This window comes from Poromitra crassiceps, assembly GCF_964638095.1.
Source record: "Poromitra crassiceps genome assembly, chromosome: 3".
NCBI classification, from domain to species: domain Eukaryota; kingdom Metazoa; phylum Chordata; class Actinopteri; order Beryciformes; family Melamphaidae; genus Poromitra; species Poromitra crassiceps.
Window position 1 is genome coordinate 65,297,587 of NC_139625.1, and position 22,530 is coordinate 65,320,116.

At 42.0% G+C, this 22,530-nt stretch overlaps 2 protein-coding genes across 3 annotated transcripts in view; one reads left to right on the forward strand and one right to left on the reverse strand.

Moving 5' to 3' along the window:
• The window catches only part of LOC310773222 (dipeptidyl peptidase 4-like), a gene marked incomplete at its 3' end in the record, with an annotated part of 35,198 nt that extends 15,477 nt beyond the window's left edge, over positions 1-19,721 (reverse strand). Inside the window, exons 1-6 of the mRNA XM_083633114.1 lie at positions 19,612-19,721; positions 19,393-19,483; positions 7,907-8,141; positions 6,998-7,266; positions 6,638-6,694; positions 859-954 (exon numbers count right to left, since the gene is read on the reverse strand). Coding sequence (XP_083489240.1) covers positions 859-954; positions 6,638-6,694; positions 6,998-7,266; positions 7,907-8,141; positions 19,393-19,483; positions 19,612-19,614 — 751 coding nt within the window. The 5' untranslated portion in view covers positions 19,615-19,721. The remainder of the gene's footprint in view (positions 1-858; positions 955-6,637; positions 6,695-6,997; positions 7,267-7,906; positions 8,142-19,392; positions 19,484-19,611) is intronic.
• Positions 9,584-17,999, forward strand: LOC310774335 (uncharacterized protein). 2 transcript variants are annotated; one of them, XR_014552594.1, is made up of 7 exons: positions 9,584-9,700; positions 10,168-10,230; positions 11,437-11,573; positions 12,550-12,643; positions 12,749-12,903; positions 13,058-13,182; positions 17,743-17,999. XR_014552594.1 is itself a non-coding variant. In XM_083634392.1 (6 exons), the coding sequence occupies exons 2-5, from the start codon at positions 10,211-10,213 to the stop codon at positions 13,119-13,121; spliced, it is 333 nt and encodes a 110-aa protein (XP_083490518.1). In that variant the 5' UTR covers positions 9,584-9,700; positions 10,168-10,210; the 3' UTR covers positions 13,122-13,182; positions 17,743-17,999. The 2 variants fall into 2 exon arrangements, 1 of the variants encoding a protein (XP_083490518.1); XM_083634392.1 differs by lacking the exon at positions 11,437-11,573.
• Positions 19,722-22,530: the final 2,809 nt, after the last annotated feature.

The window sequence follows — 22,530 nt, forward strand, 5'->3', positions numbered from 1 at the left end:
ATTTTTTTTTAACTTAAGTTATGGGCTTTTTTACTTAGCAGTTATGGGGTCCTTCAGGCTAGAGCGAGGTGCTCGTCGCAGGTGTATGACGTGCAGCGCACAGGCCTCCTTGAGGCATCCTCCCTGCCCATGGTACGGCATGGTAGGATTGCCTTTTGCCACAGGAGGTTCTGGTGAGACGAAGGAGGTGCCCGGCCTGGAATCACCCCACAGGGCCTTAGACCTCCATGCACCGAAGGTCTCACAATACTGCGGTGTAGCACTAAACTCTATTGCAGCGGATTGGGCGTGATCAACCCTTCCGCGGGCAACGTTGCAGACAGAGTAGGAAGGCTGATCCGTGAGTGGCTGCTTCTGGGACGCGGGTCGGGGTCGTAATCGGCCGGGTCTACTGGGCGAGGGTGTATGATGTTGACAGACCCGAAACACCCCACGACCCCAGTTAACATCACTGATGACGCGTCCCAGCGCATGCAGTAGTATGTATACTTGAACCTGGTGCTAATAGAGACTGTAGAAGAGTGACTATTTCATCATATCATATCAGATCATAGTTTCTCTGTTATCTCTCTACAATACAGATAGTCACATAGTGTAGTCATGAATAGTCATTGCAAACATGCAACATCCTGGTTGATGACATAAATTAACAGCCTACACCGCACACACACGCACGCACGCACGCACGCACGCACGCACGCACGCACGCACGCGCACACACACACACACACACACACACACACACACACACACACACACACACACACACACACACACACACACACACAACCCTGCCATGGCTGCTGTTAGATTGTGATGATAATAATGGGTGTGTCCAGAAGGTGTAGTGTGTCCCACCTGAGATCCATCTCATGTTGTAGGACCTGGGTTTCAGTGAACTGTTGAACACATCATCCAGGGTGAAAGTTCTCTTGCTTTTGTCGCCATCATCGTCTAAAACACAAAGCCAAAGTCACCTTAACATGCGTTTTGGATGATCGGATTGCACTGTGACCATTTGAACACACGCCGTTCTCACTCCCAACTCGCCAAATAAGGTGGAAGCTGCATTGTTTGGTGAATGCTGGTTCTGTGTGATGCTACTGAAGTACAGCTTATTGTTGATCTAACTGGTGGTTGGAGCAGCAACTTACCTTGAGGAGTTGCCATACACTTGGGTATGGTTGGAGCTATACACATTTGCTTTTCATTTATATCATGATTATTATGTAGTCATACCTTTTAGGTGATCATTGTCACATCCCTTTTAATACTATTCGTTGGTTTCAGGCCCATTGCTAGAGGGGAATGAGTCTCTGTTGGTCCACTGGCGTGATCGGAAGAAGGGCAGCATTGGTGTTTAGTTTAATGCATTTTGGTTTGGAATAATGATCACTAGCTTGTGTAGATTGGTTTGCAGTGCACTGAGTTCTGTTCACTGGTCACTCCCTTGTTACTGGCAGCAGATTGAGTCCCTTTGCTTTGGTCTGGGCCTCCTTCTCCCCTTACTTGGTTTTAATAAACTACAAGACTGATCGTAATGAACATTTTTTTTAAATATTGAAACGCATGTATCTGGTTCATTTACTTGAACAACTTGTGTGGGTCTCAAAAGTTGATTGTAGCCTACTACAGTTACTTTATAACATTGATGGTTGAGAGACTAGTACCCACTTGGTCACACATAGATAAGAGGTCTCACTCTGACCCTAAATTAAATATCTTGTAGGCTAAATCTGTTGTTCTGCAATTGCATTCCGCTGATGTTTTGGCCCACAAAGGCAGATTGTAAAGAATAACAAGCCTACATTCTGATGCAGGACTTTGTGATAAATTATTATATTTATCTTGTGAACAGATGGTGACACTTGATCTGATGCTGCAGATCTGAGCAGAGCAGTTTTGAGCAAAAATTAATGACCAATGGCTGTATATCAGGTTGTAATCAGGTGAATGTGGCCAAGCCAAGCACCACCACTCGAATGCATTTTAATGACGGTCAGGTGTAAAGTCGGCCGCTGACTTTCCATTTCCACTGTGCAGAGTACCCAGCTAGCAGGGAATGTTCCCACAACATTGGCTAACATTCCCTACCAGTTCTATAAATGTTTTTATGTTTTTATGTTTTATATTTATATTTTTTAATCTAATGTTTTTAATCTAATGTTCAGATAACATTTTAAGGATGTTATTAATTTAAACTAATGTTCCTATAATGTTACATGCTAACAAAGGAAGAACGTTTTTGGTGCAACATTCCAAGGGTGTTTTGGGGATGTTGTTGAGGTAACAGATTATAGATTGTTCTTCTATAAAACATTCCCACAATGTTTAATGATAACAAAGATAGAACATTCTCAACACAACATTCTTAAAGTGTTTTCAGGATGTTATTCAGGCCTCAGATTAGAGAACATTTTTTTACAAAATGTTCCTAAAATGTTAGATGATAACAAAGGATGAACATTTTCAACAGAACATTCTGGAAATGTTATGCCGATATTTTGATGCCTCAGATGACAGAACGTTGTTCATAGAACGTTTCCACAACATTAGATGATAACAAAGGAAGAACATTGTCAAAGCAACATTTTCAAAATGTTTTCAGGATGTTATGTGTTGTCATATAATGTTTCCACAATGTTAGCTAATAACAAAGGAAGGACATTCTCAAAGGAACATTTTTAAAATGTTTTGAGGATGTTATGTGTTGTTATAGAATGTTCCCACAATGTTAGCTGATAACAAAGGAAGGACATTCTCAAAGGAACATTTTTAAAATGTTTTCAGGATGTTGTGTGTTTTAATATAATGTTCCCACAATGTTCGCTGATAACAAAGGAAGGACATTCTCAAAGGAACATTTTTAAAATGTTTTCAGGATGTTAAGTGTTGTTATAGAATGTTCCCACAATGTTAGCTGATAACAAAGGAAGGACATTCTCAAAGGAACATTTTTAAAATGTTTTCAGGATGTTAAGTGTTGTTATAGAATGTTCTCACAATGTTAGCTGATAACAAAGGAAGGACATTCTCAAAGGAACATTTTTAAAATGTTTCCTGGATGTTAAGTGTTGTTATAGAATGTTCCCACAATGTTAGCTGATAACAAAGGAAGGACATTCTCAAAGGAACATTTTTAAAATGTTTTCAGGATGTTGTGTGTTTTAATATAATGTTCCCACAATGTTCGCTGATAACAAAGGAAGGACATTCTCAAAGGAACATTTTTAAAATGTTTTCAGGATGTTAAGTGTTGTTATAGAATGTTCCCACAATGTTAGCTGATAACAAAGGAAGGACATTCTCAAAGGAACATTTTTAAAATGTTTTCAGGATGTTAAGTGTTGTTATAGAATGTTCTCACAATGTTAGCTGATAACAAAGGAAGGACATTCTCAAAGGAACATTTTTAAAATGTTTCCTGGATGTTAAGTGTTGTTATAGAATGTTCTCACAATGTTAGCTGATAACAAAGGAAGGACATTCTCAAAGGAACATTTTTAAAATGTTTCCTGGATGTTAAGTGTTGTTATAGAATGTTCTCACAATGTTAGCTGATAACAAAGGAAGGACATTCTCAAAGGAACATTTTTAAAATGTTTTCAGGATGTTGTGTTTTTTAATATAATGTTCCCACAATGTTCGCTGATAACAAAGGAAGGACATTCTCAAAGGAACATTTTAAAATGTTTCCTGGATGTTAAGTGTTGTTATAGAATGTTCTCACAATGTTAGCTGATAACAAAGGAAGGACATTCTCAAAGGAACATTTTTAAAATGTTTCCAGGATGTTGTGTGTTTTAATATAATGTTCCCACAATGTTCGCTGATAACAAAGGAAGGACATTCTCAAAGGAACATTTTAAAATGTTTCCTGGATGTTAAGTGTTGTTATAGAATGTTCTCACAATGTTAGCTGATAACAAAGGAAGGACATTCTCAAAGGAACATTTTTAAAATGTTTCCAGGATGTTGTGTGTTTTAATATAATGTTCCCACAATGTTCGCTGATAACAAAGGAAGGACATTCTCAAAGGAACATTTTAAAATGTTTCCAGGATGTTAAGTGTTTTATAGAATGTTCTCACAATGTTAGCTGATAACAAAGGAAGGACATTCTCAAAGCAACATTTTCAAAATGTTGCCAGGATGTTGTGTTTTTTATAGAATGTTCCCACAGCGTTGGCTGATAACAAAGGAAGGACATTCTCAAAATAACATTTTCAAAATGTTTCCTGGATGTTATTTTTTTTTATAGAATGTTCCCACAATGTTAGCTGATAACAAAGGAAGGACATTCTCAAAGGAACGTTTTTAAAATGTTTTCAGGATGTTGTGTGTTTTAATATAATGTTCCCACAATGTTCGCTGATAACAAAGGAAGGACATTCTCAAAGGAACATTTTAAAATGTTTCCTGGATGTTAAGTGTTGTTATAGAATGTTCTCACAATGTTAGCTGATAACAAAGGAAGGACATTCTCAAAGGAACATTTTTAAAATGTTTTCAGGATGTTGTGTGTTTTAATATAATGTTCCCACAATGTTAGCTGATAACAAAGGAAGGACATTCTCAAAGGAACATTTTTAAAATGTTTCCAGGATGTTATGTTTTTTATAGAATGTTCCCACAGCGTTGGCTGATAACAAAGGAAGGACATTCTCAAAGCAACATTTTCAAAATGTTTCCTGGATGTTATGTTTTTTTATAGAATGTTCCCACAATGTTAGCTGATAACAAAGGAAGGACATTCTCAAAGGAACATTTTTAAAATGTTTTCAGGATGTTGTGTGTTTTTATAGAATGTTCCCACAACGTTGGCTGATAACAAAGGAAGGACATTCTCAAAGGAACATTTTCAAAATGTTTTCAGGATGCTATGTGTTTTATAGAATGTTCCCACAATGTTAGCTGATAACAAAGGAAGGACATTCTCAAAGGAACATTTTCAAAATGTTTTCAGGATGTTACGTGTTTTTATAGAATGTTCCCACAATACTAGCTGATAACAAAGGAAGGACATTCTCAAAGCAACATTTTCAAAATGTTTTCAGGATGTTATGTGTTTTTTTTTAGAATGCTCCCACAACATTAGCTGATAACAAAGGAAGGACATTCTCAAAGGAACATTTTAAAAATGTTTCCAGGATGTAAGTGTTTTTATAGGATGTTCCTATAATGTTAGCTGATAACAAAGGAAGGACATTCTCAAAGGAACATTTATCAAATGTTTCCAGGATGTTATTGAAGCCTCGGATTACAGAACATTTTTTCTAAAATGTTTCCACAATGTTAGATGATAACAAAGCAAGGACATTCTCAAATGAACATTTTAAAAATCTTCTCATGATGTTATGTGTTTTTATAGAATGTTCCCACAATACTAGCTGATAACAAAGGAAGGACATTCTCAAAGGAACATTTTCAAAATGTTTTCAGGATGTTATGTTTTTTTTTTATAATGCTCCCACAACATTAGCTGATAACAAAGGAAGGACATTCTCAAAGGAACATTTTTAAAATGTTTCCAGGATGTTAAGTGTTTTTATAGGATGTTCCTATAATGTTAGCTGATAACAAAGGAAGGACATTCTCAAAGGAACATTTATCAAATGTTTCCAGGATGTTATTGAAGCCTCGGATTACAGAACATTTTTTCTAAAATGTTTCCACAATGTTAGCTGATAACAAAGGAAGGACATTCTCAAAGCAACATTTTTAAAATGTTTCCAGGATGTAGGTGTTTTTATAGAATGTTCCCACAATGTTAGCTGATAACAAAGGAAGGACATTCTCAAATAGTGGGGGGCCTTGGGGATATTTTGGTTCAGATTCTTCCAAAAGCACCAAATTTGGCACAGATGTTGTCCATATACTTAATCAAATTTTGCCGGGCACCAAGATAGGTGCCCCACGGGGCCGCCATATTGGCAAAATCCAATATGGCCACCACCCCAAAAAACGAAAAGGGTTACAATCATAAATTATACCACTTTTTAGGGGTTTTCTGGGTCGTAGAATCTGATTCTGATGTTATTTAAATTATTTGAGGTCAAGTCTAACCCTCAGAGTTAGCATAAAGGTCATTTTGGGGTAAAATCCAGTGTTTCTGGTGCGTCAACGCAGATTCTACCTCCAAAAAAGTATTTCTCATTATAAGCTGTAGCCTACATGTATATGTCACATTAGTTTGACATCTCATCATTGGATGTTTACCCCTTAAGGTCACTAAAGAAATCAGTGAGGATTAGATTCAGGAACAACTTATATTGAAACAAAATGATATCTGCAGTGTGCATTTATTCATCAAAATACAAGGATTGTTAATATTTTAAGGACCGAGAAGCAGAATGCTAGAGGCAGGTGTAACAATGAAAAGCCCCGTGGGGCACAAAACTAAACATTCCAACATGTTCTTAATGAACAACAGGCAGGTAGGCGGTCTAGCAAGCAGTCTGACAAGCAGACAGGATGGCTGACAAGCAGGCAGGCAAGCAGGCACAGTAATCCAAGAAGCTGAGGGCAGAAAGAAATGTAGGTCAGCAGAGTCAACAGATCCAGGGGTTGTCGGAAATTAGGTGTATAAAATAAATAAATAACAATGTGAGAGTTAGGCTACAGAAAGCGGCTTTACCATCCTGAGGGTGGAGCAGGGCAGGCAGGGTCAGGAGAGGTGCAGGGCAGGGCCATGCTGAAGGTGGAGCAGGGTCAGGAGAGGTGCAGGGCAGATCTTTACCATGCTGAGGGTGGAGCAGGGCAGGCAGGGTCAGGAGAGGTGCAGAGCAGAGCCGTAGGGCAGATGGAGGCTGTAGTTACTGGTGATTGTCGCTGTTGTTAAGGCACCCGCCTTCACATTTGCAGAGGACTGTGCATCTGACACTGGTACGGTTGCATTTGCACCTTCCCGTGCATGCCTTGAGGCAGCCGCAGTGCACGAGAAGGGCACATGCTGCTGATGCATCACTGAGAGTGGTCCATAGTGGTTGCCATGTACCGGTGCCATCTTTGTGCCAGCCCCACTCACTGAAGTCAGGAATTTCCTGCTGGACTCGGGTGGCCTGACTCCAGTAGAAACTCGCCTGTAAGAGCGCTCGCTTGATGTGCTGGAACAGTGCGGCTTGGGTAGGTGGGAGGCTTTCTAACGACCTGCTTCCAGTGGTGAAGAGGTGATGTCTGGCCTCATTGACACCAGCTGCACCACACCCCTTGCTGTACATCAGTATGACAAAGCGTTTGATGGTCTGCATATGGACAGACTCGAGACTGAAGAGGTCAGGGTTATGAGTGAGAGCCACTAATGTGTCGGTGAGGCCCGGTGTGCTAGTCCAGGCTGCCCAAGCTGTCTTCTTGCCACATCCAAGAAACTGTGAAGTCTTGTCACACCCTGTTAAGCTGTGGAAGAGGGGTAGTGCCAAGGACTTTGACGGACCAAGATCAGAGTAGATGGTATGGACCGGTATGTCACGATACCTTTTACGACTGTCAAAACGACGACATCGCTGTCTACTGTGCGAACATAGGCTGTTGTATGACCCTGCTCTGCCGCATGTGCCAGATGCAGGAGGATCCTGGTGTCTGCCTTGTAATGGTTACACATCTGGGGCCGGTTGCACCAACTGGTCTTACGACTGGTCTTAAGCTAAGTTGGCCGTAACTTTACGACCTAACAGCTACGCCAGTTGCACCAACAGGGCAAAAGCCTTCTTCTCACTAAGACCGGGCGTAAATATTACGCTTAGTCCAGAGCAGGCGTAAGGTGCAGTCATGGGTGCAGTATAGACGGTTTTCACCTGTGTGTTGCGCAATAGCTACAACCCCTGGCTGTATTCAGACCCCAAGCATATCTTGTGCGTTTGATGTGATGCTCATTGAGCGCAGACTGTGCGCGACCGGATGTCAGGACCTCAGCCTTGGACAGGACGGTGACCCAGAGTCGAGCAGCAGCTTCCCAATCATTAGATGCATCTTGTCTTCAATGTGCAGCGCGCCCATCATTGCAACCAGCTTGTCTTCTCCCAAAGTGTGGGGATATTGCCATTGGAGCAGTTTGATGATAGCATACAGCGGCTGATCTGCACGGAGGACGCTAATCTGGCCTGGGTTGAGGAACTCAGTGCCCTGCATTGTCAGTTCCATGACTGTTTACCAAAGATACATGCTGTTACTGTTTGTCACGTTTTGTCCCCTCCCCTGTCTCTAATAGACACGTTTGAAAATCTAACGTTATAGGGCAAAACATTATTTCCGAAAATAATAATAATGAATAAGTATAAAGAAGTTGGATTTAACCCCAAAACGACCTATGCTAGTGACCTTGAGGAGTAAACGTCAAATAATGAGATGTCAAACTAATGTGACATATACATGTACAGTACAGCTTATAATGAGAAATACTATTTTGGAGGTAGAATTTGCGATGACGCACCAGAAACACTGGATTTGACCCCAAAGTGACATCTATGCTAACTTTGAGGGGTAAACTTGACCTCAATTCATTAAAATAACATCAGAAGCTGATTCTACAACCCAGAAAACCCCTAAGAAGTGGTATAATTTATGATTCTAACCCTTTTCGTTTTTTGGGGTGGTGGCCATATTGGATTTTGCAAATATGGCGGCCCCGTGGGGCGCCTAGCAAAATTTTATTAAGTATGGTATGGACAACATCTGTGCCAAATTTGGTGCTTTTGGAAGAATCTGAACCAAACGGCCCTTATAATGCCCTAAGGCCCCCGACTAAAAGGAACATTTATCAAATGTTTCCAGGATGTTATTGAAGCCCCTCGGATTACAGAACATTTTTTCTAAAACATTTGTGTAAAATGTATGACGTTTGGCTGATTGTTGACAACCAAGTAATAAGTAAAGTCATTGTATTACTTTTTAAATGAATAATCAATAATAAGTAACTAATTATACTTCCCAAACACTAATTCTCAGAATGTTTGGAACTGGCTCACATTAAAATAACATGTCTGTCTGTCTGTCCGTCCGTCTGTCTGCCTGTCTGTCTATCCGTGTGAGAAGGTAGCAAGGTGACATTGACATTTAGGATCTTAAAATGTACTTTTTCTCTCTCTCAGCACTGATCTCTATTTGTCTGAAATTTCAGCTCTTCAAATAAGATCAGTAAGATCCAAATTAGCCTGCCCTGCACAAACACAATCATGTGTCTCAGACTCTCAGTGATCAAATTCAAGTATCAGCTCCATGTAGCCTACTAACTGCTAAAACTCAGAAGGTGGCGGTATTGCACAAAATGCTGTTTGCCAACCGCCATTAAACAGAAGAAGAAGAAGAAGGTACTACCCGGGTCCATACTATCAACAGGAAAGACAGATCCTCAACAACAGATTGGAGAGCAATAGTATCAAGCTGGATTTAAAAGCAATATTGCAGTTGAATTCAGGGAATGTGGGATATAGGGATATATTTTCATTTCTAGAAGAAACTGGGCTAAGTAAAAGAATATAGTCAGGATAGTGTAGTGTTTTAGGAAACCATTCTGATCCACACTCCATTTCAGAAGGTGGCGGTAATGCACCATAAGTTGTTTGCCAACCGCCATAATACACTAGAAGAAGAAGAAGAAGAAGAAGGTACTACCCGGAAGTGACCAGGCCAGCACAGCACAACAAGTTTCGTTTGAAATTCGAGCGGGCGTTTCACCGGAGGGTAGCCTGCCGCCCGGGATACGGTAATATTGACAAAACTAGTTGCTTATAATGTATTTGAAACTGTATGTCTTGTATAAGCAGACGGTACCGAAGTATTTTGGTGTACCCCGAAACGCAACATTATGTGTGTTTTTCTATCAGCTAGCATACGTTAGCTAACGCTAAAGCAGATTAGCTTGCATTAGCGCTTATTCTCTAGAGACTGCTTTACACAACGTTACCAGCGTTATTTAACGCTAGGTTAGTCCGTGAGACTGATGTAACGTTAATGTTACGGTAAGTAGTTAAATCGTTTTAGACTTATTTGTGAATTGCATTTACTCAAAGGGTGAACAGTATACAAAACAATGCTAGCTGACGTTAGTGCGGGAGTCAGTCTGCTTAGCTAGCTGCCAGAGACAATCAACTACCAATGGGTTGCAACTACTGTATAACGTTAGCTGCTAACTCAATGCTAAGTTACAACTCTCTCCTGTTCACAATTTAGGCAGTGATGTCAGGAGGATTTTGTCTGTCTTGAAGGGGTGATCATGAAAGGCTACGACAGAAGGTAAGAGAAATAAGGTTACTGTTGTCACTGGGTTCTTTCTCACACACCCTAAAATAGTAAATGGCATGTTAACCTGTCTATTTTGTCATGGTTTATCACAGAACAGAGATTATTTTCTCTCTCTCTCTCTCTCTCTCTCTCTCTCTCTCTCTCTCTCTCTCTCTCTCTCTATATATATATATATATATATATATATTGCAGGGGATTCATCCCCAGGGGAGCAGAGTGATAACTGCAAACTCCACACAGAAACTCCTTTTTGATTAACCCACCTGGGCAGTAGGCAGTGAGGACATGGGGACAGTACAAAGACTGCTTCTAAACGGTTGTTTCACGCAAGCAGTATCATTTTAACAGTGCCGGCTAAATTACTGGCTTCACTAGGCGGACTATCATATCTTCGGATCTGCAATCGGAGGTCGGATACGAGTAGGAGAGCTTTTTTAACAGCGTTTTCCACCTATTGAGGATTTGAACGCTGTGTGACGATGACCGCTGTACGAGAATATTATCGGAGTACAGTAGCAGCGTCACGTTATGGGGCTAGGGGACAGTCAGCTTCTTAGTGTATGTAAAATTCTGACACACTGGAATAGTGATAATATTACAAGTGAAATAATAGACTGTAAACTCTCAATTTCGTGGACCCTCTCTTAATGCAAGTGTGTGTGTAGAGAGAGCTATCTCACTCTCTTTCTCCCTGCAGAATCATATTAGCTTCCCCGTGGCCTGGCAGCAAATGCTTTATGGACCGGGGCCCGGTGGGTGGGAACCACTGGTGTAGAGGTAAAAGCACTTGCCTACCACCGCGGAGTCCCAGGTTCAACTCCTGCCAGAGGTACCTCTGGCTTGGTCAGACATTCCTAAAGATTGCCCGTGTCTGCGGGTGGGAAGCCGGTAGGGTATGAGTCCTGGTCGCTGCACTAGCGCCTCATCTGGTTGGCCGGGCCACCTGTTTCGGGGAATGGGCACTGGGGGGAATGGCATGATCCTCCCATGCGCTACGTCCTGCTGGTGAAACCCCTCTGGCTGGCGCAATGACCGTTATAACAGGGAATTGGCCAGGTACATTTGGGGAGAAAATGTGAGAAAAATCCAGAAAAAGAGATTCTCCAGAAGATGCTGACAAAAAAAAGTACACTCATGAGTACTACAGATAGAAAATGAAGTTTTCTGACTGCAATCTTATCTGACTTGGTTGTCCAGCTTAAGGCAGTGTGTCCAGAGGCTGCTCTGTGTGGGCTGCGGCATGCTACCCCCACATTATCTCCTCGGAAAAACTAGTGCTCGACACATCAACTCCATCTGAGACTTCTCGTCCGCAATGGCAGAAATGGTGCCAGGTATGACCAGGATAACTTTATTTTATTCTAATTGATAATTATCCTTGCTTTTCATATATATATATTTTAGAATAAAAACATTGTTTAAGGAAAACAGCAGGGGCCTGGTGCTTGCCTGTGCTTCAGCTTGGCATATACAGCATTGTAGCGATCCTCGGTCTGGAGGTATAAAGCAAGCACATTGGTCCTTGGCCAACAGGATTGTCACTTTGTTCTGATGGTTAACGTTGCTGGGCTTGTAACTAGTGAGAGAGATCGAGGGTTCAAAACCAGCCTCGCCTGTGCTGTTATAGTATATATCATTCTTGGCGACGTGTTCCTGTTTGTGATTACAAGTTAGTCATTTGATGATGGCAAGCATTAAGGCCAGCCCAGGACATGCTCCAGTGAGGCACTGCGAGGTGGAGCTCATTTTTTGACAATTTGACATTTTAATTGTTTAATTTCCATAAATTAGAAACTTCCCCTTATATATAACTTTTTGAATCACTGACATAGCTCTCTCAGATCAAAAGTTATGAATATTTGAATCTGTTATGTCTAAAAGTAAAACGTGCGGGGAAATGGGTTTCATATTTTCTAGAGTGGCATTCCTCCAAAACCATAACAAATACTTTCCCTTGTGTTTTATGAAAATAATTATTCACCATGATGTACTATGGAGATGAAAGTTACTAAATCACTCAAAATCTCAAAATACCTGCTAAACTTGTTTTCAACCTTCTTTGGCTGTGGTGGCCTCCCACAGCTTGAGAAAAGTAATAGGAAAATTGATCGTCTGGCTTCATTGAGTCCCCCCCCACCCCCCCCCCCCCAAAAAAAAAAAAAAAACATGATAGCAGTTGTAACTTTGAAATTACAGCACAATTGTCCATATATCTTGGTATATCAGTATACAGTATATCCAATTAAAAGCCACTTATGAGTACAGATAGAAAATGAAGTTTTCTGACTGCAATCTGACTTTGTTGTCCAGGTTAAGTGTGTTCAGAGGCTGCCCTGTGCACGCTGCATCGTCACTACCCCCTCATCACTCCATCGCCATCGACAACAGATACAGCTGCCCAGAGGTATGACAGTACAACTGTATTTTATTTAAAAAAAGCTGAGGGACCTGGTGCTTGCATGTGGTTGGAATACAGTATATATAATATCTTCCCGTTTGTGATTCCCAGAGCGGTCATGTCACCTGTCAAGGGCCTGTACCAGCCACCCACCCTCTGCTGGGATACCAGCCATCCACCCGCTGCTCAGCGCTGCCCTGTGTAGAGCATCCTGCCCACTCTCAGCAGACTTCCCCCAAGCAGGGCTTAAATAGGAAGAGACTAAGGTAGAGTCCTGCTCTGGATGTCTGTTTTTCTTTGCACAGATCCCCATGTCTTATCTTAATCATGGAATATTTCAAATGTGATACAGTTGCCATACTCTTCAGGTGCTTCTAAAAGCTGTTGGGAGTAATTGTTGGTGTGGGTGTGTGTTTCTAGATGTGCCCTCTGTGTGTTTGCTCCAACCTCATCTTCACTGAACATCAGATCATCCTCAGTCTGACTGACCTCACTCAGCCTCAACCCAAAGCACACGCCACTAACGGACTCGTCAACATCAGTAGGTGAGTTATCCCTTTTTATATATATTTTTTTCTCATTTCCCCCAATTGTACTTGGCCAATTTCCCTCTGCTGCCCCGCTTGCTGCTCCACCCCCTCTGTCGATCTGGGGAGAGCCGTAGACTGGCACTATGCTTCCTCCGACACATGCACATTTCCCAGCCGCTTTTCACCTGATAGCGGGGAGCTTCAGTGGCTGGATGTAGCACGTGGGAGGATCACACTATTCCCACCAGTCCCCTTCCGCCCCGAACAGGCGCCCTGACCGACTAGAGGAGGCGGTCGTACAGCGACCTCATGCCCTTAATCTGGCTTCCCGCCCGCAGACACAGCCAATCGTGTCTGTATAGACGCGATTGCGTCATCGCAATATGAACATGCGCAATAAACACATTGCAAAGACTGCCTGAAACGCAATGAATAACAAAAGTGGTTTTATTTACATGCGTCATGCATTCACACTCAGCATCTGATCATTTTGTCTTGTGTTGAAAATCCAGCGCACACCGTCCCCTTGCAACAGTGCACTCCGCCCCTCTGCCAAAGCCCAAACACCAGCACACCAGTGTGTAGTTTCAGCTAGAATTGAATTTCTTTATTCAGTGGGCATAGGCTATGTTTGGGGTCTATGTTACCATTATTAAAGCAGAAAGACATAGGAACTGTATAGCTAATATGCATACCGTAAAATACCAATTATTAGCCCGGGCGTTAATTGACAAAATACGTAGCCAGACCCCGCGTCAATATGGGACCTGCGGCAGTTTGGGACCTGCTTTAATTATTTTTGTACAAAAATATTGCTCAGCAAAGATTGTGAATAGTATGAAATTGTTTATTTAAACCATTTATTTTATTCAGTTGGCTACAGCCCCCCACACGATTGCTTGTCTATGGGGAGAGCCGCGCCTCCCTCTCAGCGCAGCAGAGCATTGCATGCCAGTTCTGGCCTGTACATGAAATCAAATAAAATTTGAGCTGAACTGTGACCTACCGGTATTTACCACTAAACTTTCTCCGCTGAAGGTGAGAGAACATGATCATCATGTGAGCAGATTATTTGTTGCATGCGCTGCCTCCTCCGCTGGCAGGGGAAACATTATAGCCTATCATACTCACATTTCTCAATCAGAGATGTCAGATTTGTAGGCCTACAAAATCTTCAGAAAATGCCTACACAATTTTCATAACTGTCAGGTGTTGCTGGAAAACGAATTTTTAAAAAGTTCATCACTCACGGAGCCTACCCTCTTCAGTAGCGCACATGTGAAAGTGCCGTGAAATACCAATTAGAAGCTGACTTCTATGCCCGCTGGCAGGGAAACATACCATAGGCACATTTCTCAAAATAATTATTACACCAGAGATGTCGGTTTTAGTGTATAAAAATCTTCAGGAAATGCCTACACAATTTTCAGAATCATCAGATGTTGATGGAAAACGAATTTTGATCAGCAAGTTTCGTGCATGTGTTTTTTTTTCCTCGTTGTTCCTCGTTTCCTCGTTGTTCGTCTTCTTCATCCGATTTTTCTTCTTCGTTGTGTTTGGGAGATGCATTCCACAGGATGTCGCAAAGGTAAAAAGAAAACATTGAAAAAACTAACCGGGCGTCAAATTGGGACCTGCTTTTATGTACAAAATATGTATCCAGACCCCGCTTAAATATGGGACCCGCGGCAATTTGGAAGTCGGCTTCTAATTGGTATTTTACGGTACTTTAATATCTGTTTATTTATCGCAAGTCGTATCGTCATCGCTATATTGAACAATGTTATCGCACATCGCAGATTTTCCTCATATCGTGCAGGCTTACCTGCGACCCTCGTCTTGGTAGGCAGGGAATCTACCGCTACACTACCCGGATGCCCAGTAGGAGGAAATATTAAGCAGGAAGTATATGCTAATTTATTTGTCAGCTCATAGTCATCTAATTCTAGGGCTGGCCCGAATAAAAACATTTGGGCTCCGGATATTCGGTGGTAATCAACAGTGAATATTTGGATACTTGAGATGCAACACGCATCTTGGTCTACTTTCGTTTCACGTTTCTCCCCCAGACCATGCTGCCACTGGGGGAGAAACGCGTACACACAGTGGTTATCCTATAGAAAATGACTGAAAGATTATCTAAATATATTAGGCTATAAGCTGTGTTGTGTTCTGTGTGCTGTGAACATGACTCTGGAAGGACTTAACTGCAGACACACGATCCATCAGAAAGGATAGCTTTCTGTTGTTTTGGAATGTCAATGCCATTTAAAAATAAAATAAAAAATGCCTCTAATTTGCGGTGACAAATCTGTCCGTCCAGAAAAAAGATGTGGCCTGTGTGTTTCAGTAGCAGACTACTGTCTCTGCACACCCAGCACCGCCGTTAAGAACTAAAGTAAACACTAGGGATGCACCGATCGATCGGCACGTGACCGGAAATGGCCGATTTTCACGTGATCGGGCCCGACTGGTGACCGGCTCCGGTCAGTCCACATAGCCGATTCTCTGCGCCGGTCGGCTTTCCCCTTTTTTTGTTTGGTCAAATACCTGCAGCTGCACGATGCATGCATTCACGTGACGTGCCCGCACCACAAGCAGCCAAAAGGAAACATGCCAGCATGTCATCCTCATTGTGGAAATTGTACAGTTTGTCACACATGCAAGTTGAAAATAAGCCGCGGAGGAGCAGGGTACATTGCCGAGTCCCGCTCGGCTGGAGTCCACTCCGGTCTGAGTGGCTCGCTTCACCTCACCGGCCCCTCTCTCTCCCCAGCCACAGTGCAACACAGCCGGCTTGGCGAAGTGAAGGTAGGCTACTATCCAGCCCTGTGTTACATTCCCTGACCAGCTGTCACCGCTGCCTGCTGCAGATCAGCTGCTGCTGCTATCTGTCAGTCAGTCACGTTGTAACGTGGATACAGGAGAGGAGGACTATTTGTTTCGTATTGCGAATAGAACGACAAACATAATAATAAAACACATCAGACCAGTGTGCAAGCTTTACTGTGCGTGATGATTTTTTTTCCGGATGGCGGATTAAAAGAAACTGACTCAGTGTGTAAACTCAACTCAAACTCATTTCCTCATCTACAGCCAAATCCACAACTGTAGAGTGGGCATGGCTTCGAAGGTCTCTGGGCTCCAGACCTATAAGCTATAAACTCCTTGTCCAGGGATAACATTTTGATGTTTATTTATTTTTATTCTATTCGTTTATTTGGCAGGGACATATACAAAAAAAACATTAAACCCCATAGGGGAAGAGATGCTTTGTAACAGATTTAGCCATAGGCTACTTTCCATCTGGAGCCCCTCATGCAAATGATAAGAAATGTGACATGAATCTTAATTTTCTATTAACACATTGAGTGCCAGCGACGCCATATGGCGTCAAGAGAAATTTACTGTAGACTGCCAGCGACGCCAAATGGCGTCAATAACTCCAAATTCATATTTTGACGGGGGAATGTCGATCTAAGCCTCTTACATCGCTTCTTGAAGCTGTTGAATGTGTCTAGCCTATTTTACAGAACCCTTAGGTGGCGACAGTGCCCTCCCGATTAGACAGAGGCCAGGAGAAAAGAGAGAAGAAGTCATGAGGAAACGGAAATCGCCATTGATATGCTTGAAGCATAACGTTACTTGGCTGTGCCTGTGAACAGCAGTCATCTGCTGCCACGGTTGAGCCCCATCCGTGTCCGCTGCTATGGTCCATCCATATGATTTAGTTGCCGACAGCGGCGTCTTTCTGAGGGGTTACATTGTTCTCGGCTGGGAGCCGAGGACACGCTGTGAAGGAGCGGGGGATGCAGGCAGCGGACTTTTCAGTGCAGCAGATCAAACAGAGCAAATCGCAGGGGAGACACTCGACTCCTCCCACCACGGAGGAGGGGGAGGAGGGGGGTTGGGCACGCAGGGCACTAACAGCATACAACCATTGACACACACACACCCAGGCAGCAAGCAGCAGGCTCGAACTCAAAGCAGAATTCATTCTGTCGCCTTTCTAACATAAAGATGTGATTATCTCAAAAACTAATTTCAGCATGCTCTTTTCGGTCGAAAACACTCTTTTTCAGAGGGGTGTATTTCCAAAATGGAACGGTTTATAAACACAGTTTTTTTTTTTAATGAAACAGAAGGGTTCAAAGTTTCATTGAGGCCATTTGGTTGTCCATATAAGAGGAACACAAAAAATGATATGGCTATATTAAGATGCATTGCGGCTTATGTGGCACAGTACAGCACCTTTTGCCCAAGGGCCGTGGCACTCAAAGTGTTAAAGCAAAGTAAAAAAATTAAAAAATAACCCGTCAATTATTGTTCTTGGAAAGAAAATCGGAATCGGCCAAAATTGGTATCGGCAAGTCAGACTATTCGGAAATCGGAATCGGCCAAGAAAATGGCAATCGGTGCATCTCTAGTAAACATGTGTAGTGCCGTTGGTTAGGTTTAGGCAACAAAGCCACATTGTTAAATTTCTACCTCTTCTCTTACAGTTCCTTGACCTATGCGTTCACTATAAAAGCTTGTCTTGCATTAATTTGTCTTTTTCTTTTCTCATCCCCTCAGCCTTGTCGGCGGACAGGTCTTCCGCTCCGGTGCAGAAGGACAGCAGCCTATGGGAGCAGATCACAGCCTGCGTTGTCAGCCAGCGATGCTGGACAGTCCGAAGTTGAGGGTCAGCATGAGGAGAACCCAGACCACAGACCACTTTTTTCAAATGACAATGAGTAAAAATTCTTTTTTTCCCCCTTAATGTGACCAGCCTTTATAATGTGAACAGCTTTGTATGTTCTCTAGCTAGTTCCACAGTCTCCACACATCTGTGACAGTTCACACAACTTTAACACTACAAACATATATACATCAAACACAAGTCAATATACAAGTAATGTGATGATGTCGTTTTTGAGATGTTATGGTAAAAATGAATAAATGAATGAAAAATGTTATTCTGTTGAAAGATGTTTGAATATTCATGTATGATTGTATTAATAGTCCAATTACAATAGGGTAAATTGTCAGTCATCCTAGTGACCACAGTGTCAAGGATCACAGTCAGGGATTTTACCAGAAAACATTTATATAATGTTTTCAACATAATTATTCTTGCAGCGGAATGTTGAAAACGTTCCAGTCCAAAACCTTTTTAAGAACATTTGGGCATAGTATTCTAACAATGTTGTACCTTAACATTTTAAGAAGGTTATCACCAAACATCTTTAAGATGTTTTTAGAGAATTTCATTCTACCTAGAACATTCTGGGAACAAAAATAAGTTATTGTTCAAAATGTTTTAAGAACATTAGGGCATAAAGTTCTAGCAATATTGTCACCAAACATTTTAAGAAGGTTATCAACAAACATTATTAGAATGTTTGTAGAGAATGTTATCCTAAAACATTCTGGGAACTGAAAGAAAACTACCAGCTAAGAACGTTTTTAAGAACATTATGGCATAATGTTCTAGCAATGTTGTCACCAAACATTTTAAGAAGGTTATCAACAAACATTTTTTGAATGTTTGTAGAGAATGTTATCCTAGAACATTCTGGGAACTAAAAGAAAACTACCCGCGGAGAACGTTTTTAAGAACATTATGGCATAATGTGCTAGCAATGTTGTCACCAAACATTTTAAGAAGGTTATCAACAAACATTTTTTGAATGTTTTTAGAGAATGTTATCATAGAACATTCTGGGAACTAAAAGAAAACTACCCGCGGAGAACGTTTTTAAGAACATTATGGCATAATGTGCTAGCAATGTTGTCACCAAACATTTTAAGAAGGTTATCAACAAACATTTTTTGAATGTTTTTAGAGAATGTTATCATAGAACATTCTGGGAACTAAAAGAAAACTTGCCGCGAAAAATATTACAAGAACATTTTGCGTAACCTTCTCAGAACGTTCTTAGAACAAAAAATTTCTAGCTGGGTAGGCTACTAGAGCATGCTGCGTCTAAATGGAAAGAAATTAGGGATAGCCTATCCCCCATCTAGACGTCTGTTCCGCTCTGTTCCTAAATTATACTTGCATGGAAATGTTGGATTCACATTTCCTATCAGCATGTTGCAACTGTGTAATTTCCCACCCTGTCCAAATGGACCATGCGTAATGACGTGTGCGTAATTTACTTTGTGTCGGGTGTTTTATGGTGCAGCGGAGCATAGACGGAACAAAAATGCATAGCAAGATGCTAAATCACAAAGACTCACCGTTCAAATATATTGCCGTGGGCACCGCTATCAAAATGACGACGACCGCTAGCCCACAGACTCCAAGAAGCACCTTGGCAACGGTGGAAACCTGTGAAAAGTTAAATGGCCAAAAGTCAGGAGACAGAAAATTGCGCATGCATGGTACAATGAGTGTTGGGAGCCCCATGTTGAAGCACAACAGCATCACATCGGTATGTAGGCTATCCGTCCACGAACCATTGTTTCTGCGCGTAGGTGACGAGGAGCCTGTCCGTCTGGACCCAACTCTGCTGCATGCAGAGGAAAATAAAGTTATCCAACACACTCGCTTTTCTGTTAAATATTATCTAAACTTCAGTTTCAAAGGTGGGACAATAAATGTCTACCGGGAGTAAAGTTCGTCTTTGATTGATCAAGTGTTGAGTGTGTTGTGTTGAGGAAGTAACGTTATGCAGCAGCTGCTTGCCTGGCTTTTCCTCCCAGCTCAACTATGCTAAACATTCATAAGTCATTCATTCATTCCATCATGCAGTAAATGCCGTTATCTCTTTGAGAACAGCGCCCAAGTTTACTTTTATTTAGATGGATATTTGGGCGTGTCAGAGTTACTCACCACACCAACTGTATTCAATTCAAAGGGAAATGTCTCATAGGCTATAGCTACTGATGAAATCATCAGTGATGTGAACACTGTCGGAGACATTGTGACATCACACACACACACACACACACACACACACACACACACACACACACACACACACACACACACACACACACACACACACAGTGAGTCCCAGTGAGTGATGATGTCATCAGTGATGTCATACATTGTGACATCATCAGTAATGTCAGAGGCATTGTGACATCAGTGATGTCATAAGAGGTTGTGATGTCATCAGTGATGTCATAAAAGCAGTTGTGACATCATCAGTAATGTCATAATAGTTCCACTGATGATGTCATCAGTGATGTCATAAGAGCAAAATCAAGTCCCAGGGGCAGACATGGGACCCCCATCTTCAGCCATGGACAGCTGTATGTTGCCAGCTCCAGGACAGGTGATCCAGCATTCCTGAAGTATGCCATCAAGGAGCAGCCAGGGTGAGGCCGCACAGCGTATGCAAGCTGCAGGTCCAGCTGGGCGAGCTGCAGGGCGGGCGAGCCTAGGACTTTAGTCCACCTTACGTGGACTAAATTAGGGGTCCTTGATATGAAAAAGTCTGAGAGTTAATTGTGAATGGAGGAGATGCCTTCCCCTGCAGTTATCTACCAGATATTTGCAAAAACAAAATCACTGAAGGGAAAAATATTGTTGTGTATCCTTGCACATTTTTAAATGGGTATCAAATCCTGGAGCTTACCATACTGCGTATACCTGCTCCCGTATACCTGCGTAGAGTCACTAGACAAATTAGACCAGACCTCCATTTGATAAGATTTTGTCCCCGTGCTCCCCTCTGATAAGATTTTTGCTTTTAGATGTTTTATTATGCTACAAAAAGTGTATCAAACCCATGACCACATTATAGTCATACATTCTGTCATTGTGTTACGGTTATGGATGTATTGGTGAAAATAAATTACTCCGCTCGTTGCTGGGGATCCCCTGGAACCCCCTCAAGGACCCATGAGGGTTCCCGGACCCCACTTTGAGAACCACTGACATAAAGGACTGGGCCCAGTTGCACAAATGATGTCTTGGACTATTTTCAATAATGAAGACTACTTAACAGCCAACGCCCAGTCTTGTCATATCACAGTGCACGCCCCCTTTCTTTGAGGTTGTATAACCCATTCATTGTTAGGCTCGCCCCCTTTAAATGGGTTAAATGCAGAGGACAAATTTCACCGGCCACCGTCAGCATGTGTGTGTTGTGGCCCTCCGTGCATGTGTTGATTGTAATCGTGTGACAATAAAGACGGGCTTGTCCGTCTGAAATCGTGTTTTCTCTGATGCTGTCTCCTCACCCATTCACAGTTTACCACACATGTGGCAATAACCAATCAGCCCAAGGTATTCCTCTCCAGCTGATCCCAATCACCTAATCAGCATAGTATATCAGGGTCCATGTTTACTCTGTTTGCTGTGTATGTGCCATATGTCATTCTCAGTTGCTGATCATCATCGCTGAAGCAGTTGTTTTCGCCCCACCTCCTCCCCTAACCACCACCATCGTCATGACTCCTCATTGAAGAATTCCCTATGGGGGATTTCCTATCCTATTCTTCACTGACGACGCCCTCTCATCATCTCAGGAGAGCGTCATCATATCATGGAGTCATACGCCAAAATTAATTTGTTGTATCATTAAAGCTTGTTATACTTTCTACTAGTCTCTCATTATTGAAAGCACCTTAGGTTAAGATTTCCCTTAGAGTCAGCGTTAAGGGGCTCTATTCTCTCCCTGGCCTTACGTGCTAAACTGGCCTTAAACGCAAAATAAAACACGCTTTACACCCCGAAATGCACTTTACGCTGAAGAGGCGTGGCGCAGTGCCAGAATGGGCTAGAATGGGCGTTTCGGCCTTAAATGCCAGCCTAAAGTGATCTTCCCAAAGGGCATTAATTTTGCAGTTAACACTTTTCAAAACCAGGCCTTATTCAGTGTGCCACGGCACGTTGTGTGCCTCCCTCCCCTACCAAACGCCACACACAGACACACATTTGCATCTCTCCCAGCATGCATTTGGGGTTAATACATTTTGACAAGAAAAAGCAACCAAATCAGCCTAAGTAGGCTAAGTGGTAGATATAAATAATATTTATGTTAACACAACATGCAATTTTAGAACATTAATATTGGACAAAATAAAACATAAAAATCAAAACACAACCCTATGTGAAACATACATGTAATCCAGGTTATATAGGCTATATATCCGTCGCAAATACGTGTTATAGTCGAGTTTGACAACTGTAACACGGTTGTACTGTGATGTCCGCTCCTACAAGACTTAGCTTACTTGACATGTTTTCAATAAAAACACATTTATGCCATTACTTTACATAATGTATATTTATGTCGCATCATTTAGCCTGTGTTGTGATGTGCAGGAGCAGCAGGTAGCCTACAAGTTATGAAACTAAGTCTGCCCTGAATGAGCTGAGTGGGGGGGCTTGTTCACTATTGTGAAAGTTATGTGTTTACAACA